At 35.3% G+C, this 14,124-nt stretch overlaps 1 protein-coding gene across 1 annotated transcript in view; it reads right to left on the bottom strand.

Annotated features, from left to right (window-relative positions):
• Window positions 1–14,124, bottom strand: part of Stag2 (stromal antigen 2) — a 124,275-nt gene that overhangs the window by 15,759 nt on the left and 94,392 nt on the right. The window contains exons 15-22 of the mRNA XM_031372636.1: window positions 10,059–10,151; window positions 9,851–9,940; window positions 9,026–9,229; window positions 6,977–7,047; window positions 6,681–6,768; window positions 6,505–6,585; window positions 2,721–2,813; window positions 1,896–2,070 (exon numbers count right to left, since the gene is read on the bottom strand). Of these exons, the coding sequence (XP_031228496.1) occupies window positions 1,896–2,070; window positions 2,721–2,813; window positions 6,505–6,585; window positions 6,681–6,768; window positions 6,977–7,047; window positions 9,026–9,229; window positions 9,851–9,940; window positions 10,059–10,151 (895 nt within the window). The remainder of the gene's footprint in view (window positions 1–1,895; window positions 2,071–2,720; window positions 2,814–6,504; window positions 6,586–6,680; window positions 6,769–6,976; window positions 7,048–9,025; window positions 9,230–9,850; window positions 9,941–10,058; window positions 10,152–14,124) is intronic.

Raw genomic sequence — 14,124 nt, 5'->3', positions numbered from 1 at the left:
AAAAAAAAAAAAAAACCAAATTCTCAATATCTGAAAAACTCCTCCAGTAACCCTGACACCAAAATAGGAAATTATCCACCTTAATGATTTGGGAATACTAATGACTAAAAGAAAAGCATGAAGAGTGCTTAATCCATATTCTATCATTAAGTTATGACAACTATATAGCAGTAAAACGTTATCTTGGTGGTAGGTTGATTAAGCAATTCAACTATTTGACAATCCATAGCTAAATAACAGTATAGAAAAACAGTCCACAATCCAACTCATTCTTACATTTATACATAATAAAAGCACTTAGGCTTTTTTCAAGTATATAATCATATTTGTTGTAGCAATCTATAATTGGGGGAAGTTGGAAATAATCAAAAATGCCTAACATAAGGAAATATGTATAGTGGTCAATTCTTATAATGCTCAGTGGCTAAGACAAATAAATTGTAGTTACACATCAATACCGAAACAATCTCAAAATTCAAAAGAGTAAGTTTTAAAACATTCAACATAACAGCATTCATGTGAAAGTTAGAAATAGAAAATTATTGAAAACTTCCATGTATGGAAATATGTGATAAACACCAAACTTATAATACTGGGTACTTCTAGGTAAAAGGAAAAATAGTGATATTGGTGATAGATCATGTGTTGTAACTCTTTCTAAAAACATAGAGCCACAAACAAAGATGGGTGGACATGTTTGTACATGTCCACATGTATAATAAGAGTAGAGTATCTTTCATTTAACAGGAAAACAGCAGTCCAAGCACTGAAGATAGAAAACTTAATCCTGTGAAGTTGAGGCTCACTTACATTTGGTTTGGAATGAGCGAAATGAAGTCAACTGTCAGCAACTAACAATTCCAAACCTTCTCTAAGGTATTTTAGAAGAAAACTTTGCACACAAGTTGTACAAGGGTCTTTCCCATCTTTCCATAAATAATTTAGATGCTAGTGTCTACTAAAGTTGCCAACCAGTTGAACTTATTGGCATACTTTATATAGCCTTCTATTACCTTTAAAAATACATTAAAACTATTTTATTTCGGGTGTCTTTTCCACTTTAATTCTTGAAGGAAGAGACAGTCTCATTTTTTCCTATCTAATTAATAGTTAAAAGTATACCTAAGCCTACAACTCCACGTGCAAGACAAACACCTGAAAGTGTAAATGTTCAGGCCTGTCCAGGTTTTGACACTGTTGTCTACGTTTGTGCACATTTACAACTACTCTGAGATACCAAAGGTATCTAGATGGATTTCTAACCACAGTTGGGGTTACTCTGGGCTTCTCCGTTATATTCTAGATATGGTATTATTTTGTAAGCAAGAAACTTTATATTGTTAAATATGGGCCTCAAGCCAAATATTGAATCTTATGTTTATTTAGGAAACATAATTCATCACATACAGTGTTGAATTAATATATGAATAGAAATGTGTTGGTGTTTTATTTTCCTTTAAATGTAACTTTAAAAACTGAAATGCAGAAAACCAGATACTACTTGGTTTTCCATGACCTCATATTTGAATCTGTCAGTGCAATTGAAATATGAAGAGTAACTTTTTTAAAGGCTGAATGCTTGGATTATTCAATTGTAATTATTCTAACTGCCCCCATAGTAAAAAGTTTCAAACATTATTTCTAACATTCAAAAAGGATCACAAAATATCAAAGCCTATGATATATAAATACACAATAAAAAATAACATAAAAGTCCTATTCTCCTAACATTACATGAATGTGGACCTTAGCTATTTTAATCCTCACAACTGTTAAGTGGGTTCAAACTAGAAATGTAAGAGTTAATGGTAGTGAGAGGTATATAACTAAGCTCAAAGCATATACTCTACAACACCATATATACACATATAATGAGATGAAGAGAAGAAAATTACCTGCACTATTACTATCATCATCCTGTTCAATGAAGACATGATCCAAAATAAAGCTGAGCAACTCAGACTGCAATGAAGAGTCAGGAGTATAAACTAATGGCTCTAACATGTCACGCCCTCCAGACATAATCTGGTGACTGAAGATCATCAAAATATCACACAGAATAGTGAAGGCCTGTTAAAATAAAGGAAAATGATGTTATCTTATCCAATGTCATAAATTGAATAAAAAAAGAATGTATTTAGTATAGGGGAAAAATATAGTTTATTGCATTTGAAATAATTTAAAAATTCAGTTAGTATTTTTGTAAGGGTTTAAAGCTGAAGAACTTTTATTTCTTAAATAACTACTAATGCTTGTACTATACTATATAAGCAACAACTTCACACTATTTTTTAGCAACATTAATTGGCTATATATGATGCCATACACCCATACACACAGGCATACACACATATATGCAAAATAAGCTCTTATTAAGTGAATGTGCCCATTTTATTATGGACAAGTTCAATATATTGACTGGTTCTATAAATCATAGCTATTATGCTTTAGATATTATTAAATGGTATTAATATTTATAAATAGATATTAGATATTCTTACTATTAAAATTAGTGATTTTACTAATTACTACTAGGTAATTAGTAAATTAAAATTTTTAAATGATTTGTATGTTAAACACACCACCTTGGGATGGTGCTGCCTACAGAGGGCCTGACCCTTCATCCCACATTACATCAGTCAGTCATCAGTCAAGATAATCTCTCAGTCTGATCCAGGGAATTCCATACTGAGGTTCCCTCTTCCCAGGAGATTACTAACCTGTTCCTTAACAGTAGTATTCACGTTGGTCAAGTAATGTTGACATATCTGGCAAAATACCCTCATCTGCTTCTTTAAGCGCAGTAAGTCCTCCTTGAAGTAAATTTAACATGAATGTTTTAAAATATTGCATAAAGAACTCAGTACCTCTTCAAAATGCTGAGTAACAAACATCATGGATAGAGCTATATTAGCTGTACTTTATAATTTATTACAAAAGATAAATCATTTCTTTTTTTTTCAAATCTCCAGAAAGAGCACTTCAAAGTACCTAGTATAAACTTCTAAGTACCACTCAAGAGCTTCTGAGTCAGCCAACCACAGAGATATTATACATCCGTGTTCACTGCTGCATTATCTCCATGAGTAAGCGGTGGGCCCACATTACATGCCCAAGAACAGATGAACAGCTACATAAAATGAAGTGTGCATCCATAATAAAATTATGCCATTTATAAGAAAATGGGTGGAACTGGAGATCATTGTATTAAGGGAAATAAGCCAGATTCAGAAAGGCAAATATTCTAGTGTGTGTGTGTTGCTTTCAATAACTATGTCTATAATTTTATGTATATATAATTTATATAAATGTTAAAAAGTAACAATGACACAGGACTACAATACGAGGGTAATCAACAATGAAATTATAAACTCTATATTAAAGTATTAATAGACAGGCATGCATATGTATACATATTTAAATACAATTGTAACTCAGTTGGGGAAAGAGTAGCTCTAAAAGAAGAAAAAAATAATGCAAGAGGAAAAGAATAAGAAAAACTGCATGTGCATGTACATTTTAATATACAGAATATAAATTTAAATACTCATTCATGTATACACATGCATATACACAAGGACACTAAAAGAGAATGGGGACGGGCTGGCGATATGGCTCAAATCCCAGCAACCTCATAGTGGCTCACAACCACCCGTAATGAGATCTGACGCCCTCTTCTAGTGTGTCTGAAGTCAGCTACAGTGTACTTATTTATAATAATAAATAAATCTTTGGGAAGGAGCAAGCAGGGACTGAGCAAGTAGGGCTGACCAGAGCAAGCAGAGGTCCTGAGATTCAATTCCCAACAACCACATGAAAGCTCACAACCATCTGTACAGCTACAGTGTACTCATATGCCTAAGATAAATAATAAATCTTTAAAAAAGGAGAGAATGGGGAATATTTCAGGGAAGGAAGTAGACAAGACAGAGCGGGGAGGGGAAACAAGATGGAGGGAGAGAGGGCCAAGTAAAGTACAATCTATTCTACTATAACTATTAACCTGACCCAATTGGGGAAATGCCCAAATCCGAATGGCATGCAGCCATGTCTGATATGGGAGGCTGCAGCCCCACTGTGGGTCGTGGTATCCTTAGACAGGAGGTCAGTAGCTAGTGAGCTCCTTCAGTTTGTGCCCTGCCTTGCTTCAGTGATACATGGCAGCCTGTATGAATCAGATACAGTAAAGCCTTCCCTCCCTCAAGTACCTTATGACTATGGTATTTACCACAGAAACAGAAAGCAAGCTAGGTACACGTGAATGAATACGTTGCAAAGAAAACCATTATCTTGTAACTAAAAGTTAACAAAAAATAAAAATAAAAACTTAAAAAATTAATTGGCATATTGATAGTATCTTAAATGACCAGGAAACAGATAACTTCAATGAGAACACCAGCTCAGAATGTTAAATTATGATCCATGTTCATGAATTTGCCACATTATGGAAGAAAATAAACAGTATCTTTCATTTCTTATTTGAATGAGTGTCCCTTAAATGTACACAAACTATATCAATAAATGGGAGAAAATTAAAAATAGAAAAATCCATTCTTCAGAAAAATGCTTGTGTGTTATGCACACTCGTCTACTCCAGTCACATCCAAAATATCGGGGATAAAATCCTGATAAAGGATAAGAGGCAATAAGACCCCAAAAGGGGTTCTGTGCCTCCTGGATTTCAGACAGTCGCTGGTATCCCCTAATTCAGACGTGTTCCAGATTAGTCTTTCCAATGGTCAACACGGCCTCATAATTTAGGCATAAAGGTACCCCAAGAAATGATTCATTAATGGTTAAGATTGGGCATTGTCTCCTGGCTGACACAATGTTTCCAACTATCCTAGTTTATTTAGAGAGTAATCGAAAGGCTTCCACTCAAGGACATTAGCTAGAAGTGTTAGGTCAGGTCAGAACTCCCCACTGCCTGCCCCGAGCTAGATCCAGAGAATTAGTAGGAAATGCTAGATTGAAATCTCCTGGTCATTGCTTCCAGTAGAACCAGAGAATTAGCCTAGGAATATCAAAATACCTCAACAGGGAGGGCTCCACTCCTCTTCCTCCTGCTTCACACCTAGCTACCAGACCCTGCTGACCTTGGTGTGGGGGTCTTTTGCATACGTGACTTCAGTCTTGCGTCCCCTGACATCAGCCCTGCTTGCTGTATGCTACTTAAGCCTGCTTTTGGCTAGCACGAGGACTGGGAGAAGAAGAAGGACTTGGACTCACATGCAGGACTAGCACTAGAACTTAGATGGGCTAGGACTCAGACTCATACAATCCGCATTCCCCCGGGCCCAGAGCGCTTGGGTCTGAGAGATGTAGCACCAGTCCAGAGGAAATAGCTGTTGCTTTAGACCCAGTATGTTTCAGATAGCCTCAGATGTACCTCAACTATTGAGCTGCCAGATGTACCATCTCTCTTTTACAATGACTGTAAAAGTCTGATGCCATTTCTAAGAAATACATTTAGATCCTATACTTCATGTGTAGTCTCTGCCATCATTTCTTCGCGTACGCCTTGTCGACCTGAGTAGGACCCCCGTTTCTTCCACGGGTTGACGGAGGCCCAGATCGGCCGGCCCATGGCACTTGTGTACAGCCTAATCCTTTACTACCAGTAACTTATTATTTTTTTAAATGAGCTCAATTAGAATGATTGTCTTCAATTCAAACACAAAACATGACCTGGGGAACTGGAAAGATGGCTGAAGAGCTAGGAGCACTTGTTGCTCTTAACAAAGGAGCAGGGTTCCATTCCCAAGGTATTTCTCAACAATGGGGAACCCCAGTTCCAGGGGATCTATCCAATAGACAAGCAAGTGATATATATACATGCATGAAAGGCAACACATTGATATATATAACTTCAAAAAGAAACCTTAAAAAACTGAATTTGACAAACTACTAATGTGATCTCAAGAAATAATAGTGTATAAGACAATCTAGAGAGACTTGGCTCATTATCTTCAGTTTATGAAATCTAATTACTCCGTGCAATTGCTTTAAAGGTTCTCAATCGTTCTACAAAATTTATCTTCTTAGGCAGTTAAGAGCACTGGGTGCTCTTCTAGAGGTCCTGAGTTCAATTGCCAGGACCTCGATGGTGGCTCGCAACCATCCATCTTTAACTGTAGTTTCATGGAATTGGATGTCCTCTTCTGGTGTGCAAAGATGAATGCAGAAAAACATCCATACACATAAACAAAAAAATCTTTTTAAAAATTACCTTCATATATTTTAAGAATTTTAAAAATTTAACAATTTTAAGAATACAGAAAGTCAAATTATGTAATACTTCCATGTGAACAAATTTTAAATCCCACAAAATAATCACTTGACATTAAACATGTCAATGTTTTCATTAAATATGCAAACTAGAACTATGACTACATAGAGTAGAGTAGAAATATGGATGACTTCATTTTCTGTTACTACATAAAAATCTAAAGTGGCTGAACATAATGAGTACTGGTTAGTAAGGCACCACTGAACTACATGTACCTTTGTAGAAGTGCTTTCAGTGATCTTAGCAAGCTGCCAAAGGATTACATAGTGAGCACACTGCAGTGCGTGAATAACAATCTGTAAAAAGAAATACAAGATGAGAGGTGAAACAAGCTTTCACTATCAAAGTGTTGCATATCCAATAGATATGTCACATAGAAATAAATAAAAACCTGCTCAGGCATATCTCCGTTTTCAATTCCGGTTTTCAAGAGTTTGTAATTGCAAGCAAACAAATCCCACTTTGAAAGATCATGGGCGCTGTAAAAAACAAAACAAAACAAAACAATCAAATTAAGTTATTATTTTAAAAACTAAGCCTAACCATAGTTTTTTAGAATATAACATGCCTTTATTAAGTGATTTCTTTTTTAAAAAAAAAGAATAAAAGAAAAGAATTTGAAAGCATAAATAACCCACAAAATACAGTTATTTTGCTATAAATCAAAAACTCACAGATTCAACTTACTTATGAAAAGCAGTGATCCTCTTCAATGTTGACAATACCTGATATGCATCATCTTCATCAGGTTCTTCTCCCTATGAATTATTAATTACATATTAAGAAATGTGAAAATAATCAACCAGGTGGTGGTACATGTCTTTAATTCCTGCACTCTCAAGGTAGGGATCTCTGTGAGTTCGAGGCCAGCATGGTCTACAGAGTAAATTACTGGAAAGCCAGGGCTACACAGAGAATCCCTCTCTTGATAAAACAAATAATAATAATAACAACAACCACAACAAGATGCATAGTGGTACTGTTAATTCCAGTACTTGGGAGATAGAAATAGGCAGATGACTTGAATTCAAGAGCAGTCTGGTGTACAGAATCAGACACTATCTCAAACACACACACCCATACATGCGGAGATAAGCACCAAAGGTAAACTATTTCTCAGTCACTTTGGTTCCGATCAAGTAAAGAACTACCAAGTAATAAATCCTTGTCTATTGAAATGGTGACATCACCTTAGAAGAAAAATGAGAATAAGACAATGAAACACAAAAGGAGGCTTCATCACTCAAGCCCCATATCTGCCAAATTCAAGACAATGTGGCTGAGTCAACATAAGATTGTAAACAGTGGCAAAAAAGGAACAGGAAAAAAATAGAATATTGTCCTCCCTTCTCCCATTATGTAATACAAACATGAAACTATTTCAAAATTTTCTATTTCCCAGTACTAGATGCACTGCAAGTAAAGAAACATACATTAGATGACAAGCAACAGACCATATAATACCAAAAGGACCAGATAAATGAAAAAAATAGTACCTAAGAGAAGGAAATATCAAGGCAAAATCTTACACAACTGGGACAAATCCTATGACATCCATGAGTCCTGACTGTTCACACTTTGGAGAATTGTGTGAACCCAATTATCTATAGTACTGAAATCTAGATTGCTGACAAATACACCATTTTATACTTTAATTTTTCTTAAAAATAGAAAAAGTTGACAAACTATTATTAATTAAAAATTATCTTGGCTTAACTACAATCATATTCAAGCAAGAACACAATTATTCAAATGTGCCAAATGTGGTAACTGTATATGAACATATTTATATAATGATCCAATTAGTAAACCTTAAGCCTAGAGTAATATTACACATAAAAGGTTAAATAATTTTATAAAATAGGAAATCTGGAAATGACTTTGGGGCCATCAATAACAAGGTGGTATATAAAAGGTCCTAGAATGAAACTCTGGCTGACCTGATATTCACTATGTAGTTTGAACTGGCCTCAAACTGAAAATTACTCTTTTGTCTCGGGTCCCAGAGTGCTAGGGTTATTATAATTGTTAGCCAGTACATCCACTCTTATTGTTGGACATTAAAAAGTTCACAATTTCTAACTGCTGTGAACAGTATCAAGAGTAAATGTCTGCTGGGCATAGTAGCAGACACCTTTTTAATCTTAGCAATTCAGAAGTAGAAGCAAGCAGATATGTGTGAGCTCAAAGCCAGCCTAGACTCAATAAAAAGCCTGTCTCCATGAAAAGGGTTAAGTAAAATAAATGGGACAATTATGACTTGACTTGATTCAAATAAAACACACAGACACATATTTCTAGAAAAACAAATCACACTAAAAATATGTGTTTATTTGAGTCCCAATATAAGCCTCCTTCAAAGTACAACATAAGAAAGTCCAACAGCAACAGTGCTCATAATATCAACTTAATAAGGGACTATGAAGATACAATGGCTTTACCTTCAGTCTAACTGTATTATCTATATGCTAACAGCCATTTTTTCAACTAAGATCAGGCAACTCTCCAGTTAATTTCTTTAGAACAAAAGAGGGAAAATGCTAGTTTTGTCTGCCATATTTTCAAAAGTTGCATATCCTTACCATTTTCATATTTTAGTTGAAGAGTAATAGCAGTCTGATGATTCATAGAACTGAAAAGACTCATCAACAAACCACTAGACTATCGTAAGACTAATGCTCAGTGACTCAGCTACTGGAAGGAAAGAGTCCAAAAGAAAAACACTTTAACATATACCTCTTGCAGAAAATCTTCAAGAAGCCGGTTAAATTTATCTGCCAGTTCATCTATCAGCTGACTTCTTGAAATATCTACTCTGTTGAAGATCGTGAACTCTTCATTACATAATGCATGGTAAGTTTTAGAACATGCTTCCAAAACATCTGTGTCTGTGTGCTTCTCTACAATATTTCGGATCTGGCGCAATAAGGCATCCAAATGCTGCAAAATAAAATGGTTTGCATTAAAACTAATAAGGTGTAAGGGTAAGGATATATAGCTCAGTGATGGAAGGTAAGCTTATTGTATGTAAGCCCTACTAAGGAATATACAGGAGGCATATTGTGACTATAGGAAACAAAAAACTGAGATTTGTTTTGAAATATACTCAATATCTCAGAGAGTTTTCTAATTTTGGTAAACGAATACACTGATTGGCCCATACTTATTTCTGCAACTTTAATGGAAATAAAATGTATCTCATATGGCATTGGTAAGAATGTTAACATCTATAAAGAACTTTCAATGGTTATTAGAGCATATAAAAAGTGTTTTATAACTACTAAATAATACTAATAATTCATGATAAAGAATAAGTATAAATGATCAGTAATATCAGTAAAAGAATGTATACGAATGGAAAGTATATCTTTTGTCAGAAAGCAAAAGGGAAGCCTACTTATACCATTCTCTAATGCAACTGGTCTAAAATACAGAAGACCTAGTAGATATAGTTTCTATCTAAATAGTACAAAAACATATTTATAAAATAAGAAACTGTTTGATAAGGTAAATTAAAATAGCATTTTCTCATTAAGATTTTCTATAGAGAAAACATCTTACCTTTTCTAATCGTCCAGTGGTGTATATCTCCAAATCAAAGTACTGAGGTAACTGCAACAAATTGGTCACCTTTTCTGCATCTACAGAATACTTTTCGGGGAAAAGGATAATGTTAAAAACATTATAATAATGCTAAGTAGGCATAGGCTGCGCCATTCGGCAAGAATGTGTGGCCTATGAGAAACACTAAGGCATCAGCACGACTCACTTTTGCTAATAACTGCGGAAGGGCCACAGCAAACAGCTCGGTGATTCTTGTTCTGTCATCCAATTGTGTTTTCTTCTCCTTTGCTGTCAGCACCTAAAGTATCAAAGATTTCCATAAGCATCTACACAATAGTGGTGGTAAGTCCTCCAAATCTAATTAATACAAATAAAATAGAAACAATAGTTTAAATTACGGATACAAATATTTTGAGAAAGTAATCTTGCATTAGTATAGCCCACATTGGCCTTGTTTCATTCCTTTTCAGCCTCTGGAGTCATGGGATTATCAATAAGTACCAACATGTCCAGTCAAAATTTCTCTAATATAAAACTTTAGCCTTAAAAGTAATAGAAAATAATTTGCTGATTATTAAGGAGGGGACTGATTGGGTGTGGTGGTGCACAGTACTCAGGAGTCTGAGGCAGGAGGACAATAGTGAGGTCTAGGCTATTCTAGGAAACTTAGTGAATACCACGCTACCTAGCCGGGGCTACATTGCAAGATACAGCAACAATAAAGAAAGAAAGAAAAATAAGTAAATAAAGATGAAAAATAAACTTAGGAGAAAGCCACATGAAATAACAAACACACACACATAAAACTACTGAATAGTCTTAGAATGAAGATCAAAATCTAATTAGAGAAAAAACAGTGCAATAAGTGCAAGCAGCACTCTCCAAAATCCCCTACAAGAAAACTCCCAACCAATGGCAAGGGAGGCTAGCTGTGAGCAACCAGCGTAGGGAACACTAGGTAAAATCCACAAGTAACGAATATTACATACTAGAACAGACAGCGCTGAACACAAATAGTAGAGAATGCGAAAAAGACCACCCTCATAAACCACCACTAGATCCAATAAATAAAACAGAAAAGCAAGATCCTGTAGCAGGGAGGGGAAAATCCCACAAATTTTTAGATGAAAAACCAACAAGTTGCATAATAAGGGTTAGAGAAATAAATTCCCATGTATGATTTCTCTGAACCAGGACCTATGAAAGCAGACACTGAGGGAGCAGATACTGAATCTCTTCAATTAAGCTACTTTGCTAGAAGGGCAGAAAACACAAGTCTAAGACCGTCGCTTACTCCAGGAAACAAGACCATCACCACAGAAACAGGGAAACAGCCCACAGGAACTGACTGTTTGCAAATTCAACGTTAAGTCTGCAGAGGTAAGTGGCTCAGGTCTTGATAAGACATTTCCAACTGCAATGGTAAACTCAAAATATTAAAATAAATTGGAGACTGACTCTGGGGTGACACCTCCCTAGTGAAGGCTGACACCAGGGTACAAAGAAGTTTACCCCCATGGACAACCTGTTTGAAATCCACTGGGGTACACCAAAATAGACCAACCAGGTTGAACAGGTTTCAGCAGGACAAAGTTAAATGGAATACAATCTCATCCTTAAAATTCAGTAAATATATTTATCTATAATTTTATTATTTTAATGATCTTTAAAATAAATTTACTGTAACAATTTCCCAACTCTCTGCTTCGAGTTAGTTGTCCCTCCTCCAATATAGTTTTATTTCTGTTAAACTAATTCCTGGTCATACAAACCTCATTGTCTTTACATTCCTATCCTCAGTGATTAACATCCAACTGCACACTATTCTATAGTTGTTCTTTTATTCTACATAAGTTGATAGCTTTAAAAAAAAAATAAGCCGGGCAATGAGAACTCATGCCTTTAATCCCAGCACTTGGGAGGCAGAGGCAGGTGGATTTCTGAGTTTGAGGCCAGCCTGGTCTACAGAGTGAGTTCCAGGACATCCAGGGCTCTATGTTATTCTATGTTCACAGCAGACTTGTTCCTCCCTAGATAGGGTACCTAGCACAGTGGTGCTTCAGGTCAGGTGTCCTCAGCATGTCGACTCAATGTTACAATCTAGTCACTTTAAAAATACATACCCTGAAAGAATATCAATGATCTCACCAACAACCTAATGCAAATCCATAAATCTCAGTGCAGAAGCACAGTATACATGAAAATCACAGCAACTTGACCCCCTCCACCAATGACACAGTAATGGCTTCCAAAGGATTTTTAAAAATGGTTAAGATGTTCAGCAAAACCAAAGAGGATGCAAATCAATTTTGCAATAAATTCAAAGAAAAAAATGAATGAAATAAGGAAGGCAATATAGAATAAGAATTCAATAAAGCTAAAAACAATGAAAAACTCAAATTTCAACGTTGGAAATAAAAAACTTGAAGTAGAGAACTCGGTGGAAAGCATCATCATGTATAAAAAGGAAGACAGAGGATCCTGGTTTGAAGACAAGATAACTGCATCAAAATATATGAACAACAATATGAACTAACTAATACCCTCAGAGCTCCCAGAGACTCAACCACCAATCAAGGAGTTTGTTTGTTTGATCCTGGAGGGGAAATTGGGAAAAGAAAAATCATGACTTGTAAATAAAGAAAATATCTAATAAAAAAAGAAAATATAAACACAATATGTAAGATATGCAAAAGATCGGATTCAGCCAGGTGCCTTTACTCTCTCCACTTGTAAGGTAGAGGCAGGAAGATCTCTTCCGAGTTCCATCCAAGTCTACACAGTAAGGTGCCACAAGACAGCCAGGGCTGTTGCACTGAAAAACCCTGTCTAAAAAAAATAAAAAAATAAAAAGACTGGACATATATGAATCTTGAACAAACTAACTCAGGGAATAAAAAAACTAATAAAATCATAGCAGGATTACATCATCTAGAGAGGCAAGCCAATCAATGAGGATAGCAGCACTGACAACCATAGTTTCTAAATGCCAGAAGAGTACACAACCACACATATAAGGCTCAGAAAGAAACAACTAGCACAACCAGCAACCCAGGTTATAAAATCTAGCAGTACGAGGCTACGTATCTGAAGCAGAATAAAAATTGTCAATTATAAACACAAATTAAAGACATAAAAGGATCAGGAGTGCTACATGAGATATTGTGAAGATATCGTACACATTTGAGAAGATATAAACACACATATCACAGTAAAGAATAAAATGTACTAAATAATCAAGGCATTAAAAAATATACCAACATTGCAGCAATGAGATTAAGGGAACAGTGTGTCTAAATAGTAACTCTGAATGTTAATAAACTCAATTCTCAAAATAAAATATAGACTACCAGATTTGATTAATAATATCCATTTATTTGGTGATTCAAAAAGAAAAAAAAAAAACCACAGCTTTGCAACCTACACAACTTGTAAAGACAAATACAGCTCAGGGTCCAAGGATAGAAAAAGTATTCTGAGTAAATGGAACTATGGAAAAAGAGGTTTAGGTAGCCATATTAATTTCAGACAAATTAGGCTTAAAACTGACACTACTTATAATAAATACTTATTAGGTAAACAATCTCTCAAGATGTATATATTTCATAAGACCCACACAGCTAGGCGTAGATGGAGTAGTAACATCAACAGAGTAAAAGTGGAGAACTGAACAGCCTTGTTTCACCAAACAGGTCATGAAAAAAGGAGAAAAAGAAATCAATCCAACAATTTATACTCGACAAAGATGTATCAGAACTAAATGATAATAGAAATCAAGTAGACTTATCACAGAGTATTCAATCAAAGACATTTATAATAATTTGCAAGAGTAAGAAATTTTAAAGAACTAAGAATGCACAGACCTAAACAGGTCACCTATATAACTCACTCCAAGGTTTATGGAACATTGTAGGAGAGAACAGAAAGAACATAAGCTGGAAGATGAGGAGGAATATTGTAAAAGTTTGTTTTCTCTACATGGTGTGGTCAGTGCACTGTGGTTACCTGGACAAGGCCAAAGTCTTACAACATTCCCTCAGAGATTGAGGAGAGGTTCATGAAGCCCTGCTTGACTCAAGGAAGCAAGTCATTTAGCCCACTCATACAGTCAGGTACTTGGGTAAGTGGCTTCAGTTCAGGTATATACCCTCCCACTCCAGTTCACAAAAGAAACCCAAAAACGGCAACCAACAAATTGGGAAAATCTTTACCAATCCTATATCTGATAGAGGGCTATTATCCAATATATACAAAGAACTCAAGAAGTTAGA

This window comes from Mastomys coucha, chromosome X (genome assembly GCF_008632895.1).
Source record: "Mastomys coucha isolate ucsf_1 chromosome X, UCSF_Mcou_1, whole genome shotgun sequence".
NCBI classification, from domain to species: Eukaryota; Metazoa; Chordata; class Mammalia; order Rodentia; family Muridae; genus Mastomys; species Mastomys coucha.
This window is presented reverse-complemented; position numbering and strand designations above follow the sequence as displayed.